The sequence below is a fragment of the Prinia subflava genome, chromosome 8 (assembly GCF_021018805.1).
Source record: "Prinia subflava isolate CZ2003 ecotype Zambia chromosome 8, Cam_Psub_1.2, whole genome shotgun sequence".
Taxonomy (NCBI): Eukaryota; Metazoa; Chordata; class Aves; order Passeriformes; family Cisticolidae; genus Prinia; species Prinia subflava.
The window spans coordinates 36,624,408-36,628,179 of record NC_086254.1 but is presented as its reverse complement, the minus strand read 5'-3'; the positions used below and the strand labels follow the sequence as shown (position 1 = coordinate 36,628,179).

At 54.3% G+C, this 3,772-nt stretch overlaps 1 protein-coding gene across 1 annotated transcript; it reads right to left on the bottom strand.

Moving 5' to 3' along the window:
- On the bottom strand, positions 1-3,525 carry SLA2 (Src like adaptor 2). The gene is given in 11 exon segments (XM_063402262.1): positions 1-1,227; positions 1,638-1,690; positions 1,692-1,771; positions 1,939-2,058; positions 2,061-2,078; positions 2,683-2,773; positions 2,775-2,790; positions 3,042-3,095; positions 3,097-3,120; positions 3,238-3,337; positions 3,438-3,525. Coding segments are annotated over 11 exon segments (789 nt in total). The 3' UTR covers positions 1-1,082.
- Between the last annotated feature and the right edge of the window lie 247 nt (positions 3,526-3,772).

Sequence of the window (3,772 nt, the reverse complement as noted above, 5' to 3'; positions counted from 1 at the left end):
CTCTCAAGGGGAGGTGGAGGGAGACTCCTGTTCTTAGCTCTTGGCTGCAACAAACGTCAAGGGTCACCAGGTATCGTTATGATTTGGGACAGCAAAATAACAGAACGGGTCTCCAAGCCTTCATTGGAGGGCATATAGTGAAAGTTTATTAGAAACACACTCTTTTTATACAGCTCTTCAGTACAATGAATATGACTGGTCATTTAGAACAACACTCCTTGACTGTTATTTCCAAGTAAATAACAAGTTAGAAAAATACCAGGTGTCAGAAGTGGGATATCTACAAGGATTGTTTGGATTCCTTGTTATGATTTCCCAGACCAGTGAGAAAGCCGTGTACTTGACTTTCCCACAGGCTCAAGCTAGTGCCTGAAACTTGAAAGTCTCTTATTTGACTACTGTCAGTTCCCACAGTGAAAGAGGTGCCTTTTAATTGAGACACTACAGATGATTATTGTTGCATGTCCAACAGGATCCTGTTTTATTCAGCTAACAATCTATGTGTTAAAAGGTTTAAAAATCACCTGCTTTGGGCATAGTCAGGGGCTGGTTCTTCCCTGGCTGCTGGTTCCAGCAAGCAGTGTGGTGAGTTATGGGGGGAGAGCACTCTGAGGATCCATGGCTGCTTCTTGCAGGCCTGCAGTTGCCCTTAAAACAGTTGTGCTTCATCTTGGGAAGTCTGATGGGGCTGGGCTGTTCCTCCACCTAGTGGCAGGATTTGGTTTGTTGAACATTTCCGTCCTCTCTGCTGCTGTGGGAGTACAGATGCCAGGGGTCCCATTGCAGCCTGTGGGGCAGGCAGGGCTCCTTCTCTGTGCAGTCTCTGCCTCCTCCCCCCTTGGGTGTTGGGTGAGGCTCAGAGTGCTCTTGCATCCTGTCCCAGTATGTCCAGTGAGGGCAGGACAGGCCCTCAGGCAGCTGCCTCCTCCAGCATCAATGCCTGTCTGGCTCCACACTGCTCTTGGCTGTCCCAAGCTCCAGCCAATGGGCCCCCACAGCACCAACAAGTGACTGTGGCTGAAAGCAGGAGAAGGCTGAGCTGGGGGAATGGGTGTCCACCACAGTGCTGTGGGGCTCTGTCCTCAGCTATTCTTCACCACAGTTCCTGTGGGGTCTGGCTCAGGGGTGTCAGTCTCTGAGAGGATCAGGCTGATGGCTTTCCACAGGCCCTGGCTGATGGGAGAGTCCTCCAGTGGGGATGTGGTCTCTGAGAACAGGAGAGAGTTGCTTGAAATCAGACAGGGCAGTCAGCAGACAGCCCACAGCCCCTCGAGGGTCAGGAGGGGGAGCCCCAGCCCCTGTCCCAGCTGCCCCTACCTACCATCGATTGAGAGACAGGGACTTTCCAAGTTCTGATCAGAAGCCAAATTTATTGAGCATACAAGGCATTTATATAAGGTTTTTCTTGTATGGCACTTATTAGGTTCTATTTTTGGTAACAATTTCTCTCTGCTTATACATTCTTTATGACATCAGTTACTGGGTAATCATTACAAAGTTTCACAATGTGTTTCTTGGTTACTTCTATCCCAGGGATCAGTTATCTGTGTCTGTTTCTCCCATGATTTTTGCTCGATCAGGCCTAAGATATCAGGCTGCTTTATCAGTTCCATTGTACTCCCTGTCTTATCTCCCACACGTCCCTTTCAGTTTTGTCCCAGTGGAGTGATGGCTTCTTGACAACAAGTGAGTGTTGTGGCTGCTAGGGCTGCCCTTGTCCCTTCCATGGAGCAGGGCTTGCTGAGGGGAGAGCAGAGCCCCTCGCTGAACTCTGGGCAGGGAGCCAACAGCATCAACAGGGTGCACCCCCTGTTCCCTCAGCATAGGTGCACCTGGACAGGGGAGACCAGCTGCCACCTTTTCCCCCTCCCTCCTTTCAGGGCATGAGACATCTCCCCACACACTGCTCAGGGTGCTAGGGGCCTGGTGGGGCATTACGAGAGTAGTGGTCCACCAAGTTGTGCAGGCTGGGGAATGTGAGCTGAGGCAAGATGTAAAGCTATGCATTGTCCACCTGGTGGATGTGGTAGTGAGTCATTGAGGCCCAGGCAGTGGGCACACTAACAGGGAATAGCAGCCTAGCAGGCACAGGGCAAAGGGCACATGGGTGGGTTGTCCCAGACCCCTGTCCTACTCAGCCTCACTGCCTGATGCACTCATACACACCGCAGGGATTCGACCACCCTCCAGAAGTGGCAGGCATCACATTTCTCCACCCTCCAGAAGTGGCAGGCATCACTTTTCTCCCCACAGGCTTTGTGGCTGCAAACACACCTGTGCCAGCCCCATGCCATAAGTACCTTCAAAACAATGTAGGTGATAGGGAGTGGCTGGGACATCTGGTGGCACTGGTGCCACTACTCACCTGCACAGTGGCACCTGGCAGGATCTCCTCACAGGGTCCCTGTGTGTCGTGTGATGGGGCCCTGTTTCTTTTTGCAGGCTGAGTCTTGTAACTTCTCTGTGTAACCCAAAGCTGCAGGAACCTGTTGGTAGTCTGCTCTTTTGAGGCCCCACGGCAGGGGCTCAGCACAGAGTGGGAAGCAGCAACAGCAGGAAGCAGCCCTGTAGGCAGTGCCATTGCCACTAGATGTGAGCAAGAGAAGATCACTCCCTTTCACTCCTTGGCACCCCACTGGGGAGGACTGGGACAGTAACAGATATGGGTCTGAGGGCTCTCACCTTGCCTGGTCTGTCTCTCCCACATCAGGAAGGATCCTCTGTGGTTGCCTGGACGGAGCAGCAGCTCCTCTGCTGCTGCTCTGCTGATTGATGCCCTTGTACAGCCACCTGTGCAGACAGCGGGCAGTGGCAGACCCTCTCCTGGTTGCCAGGAACACCCAGCATCCCGGGGTCCATCCTGGCCCAACTGGGGCATGTCCTGGGGACACTCCAGCTATGCCCTCTCCCCAAGCCCCAGTACTGCTCAGGGCAGGACACCCTGGAGCAGTGGCCAGAGTCTGGCCTCAGGGTTGGCCAGTTTTTGTGGGGAAGCCGTGTTCCCCAGGGCCCTCCTTTGGACAGAGTCTTCTAGCATTTACCTGTGCCTGATCTTGGCAACACAGCTGCTGGGGATGTGGCACTCCTTCCAGAAACTTCAGAAGCCACCACTCTCCATCCCTGTGGGAAAGAGGGAGGAGCCATCCTGAGGGGCTGAGGCTGCAGGATGGGGGGAAGAGACACACAGGATGGATGCTATAGCCTCACAGGCTGGACTCTGGTCAGGAGTGCAGAGACTCAGAGAGGATGCAGAGACACTCCCCTATTCTCAGGACAGTGGCCATCCCCATGCTGGAGTGGTAGTCACAGAGGGCCAGGGCCTGGAAGCCACTAGGGACTGCGGGAAAAGGAGAGAGAGCTCAGCATTCCCTTGGCAGCACCAGCCCGGAACCAGGCACATGGAGTGTTGGATGAGCTCACAGCTGCTGGGCACTCACCTGTCTTAGTGGGCAGTGGAGGTCATGAGGTGTCAGCAGATGCTGCTGGGATGCTGCGTGACTTCTTGTAGCTGGGCAGATTCCCCATCCTTGGGGTTCAGCCCCCAAGGGCCTTAGCCTGTGCTGCTGCAGTCTGGAAGGGACTTGGTTCTTGGGTCAGGATTCCTCACCCTGTGTCCTAGGCAGGGCACTGCTGCAGGGTGATGCCAGCATGGTCCAGGGTAGGGCTCCGCCAGGGAGAACTGGAGGAACTTTCAAGGAAACCATTGTCCCATCACCACCACAGAGCATATGTGGGAACTCCCCAGGACAGGGTGTCTGCAGCCTCATGGTGG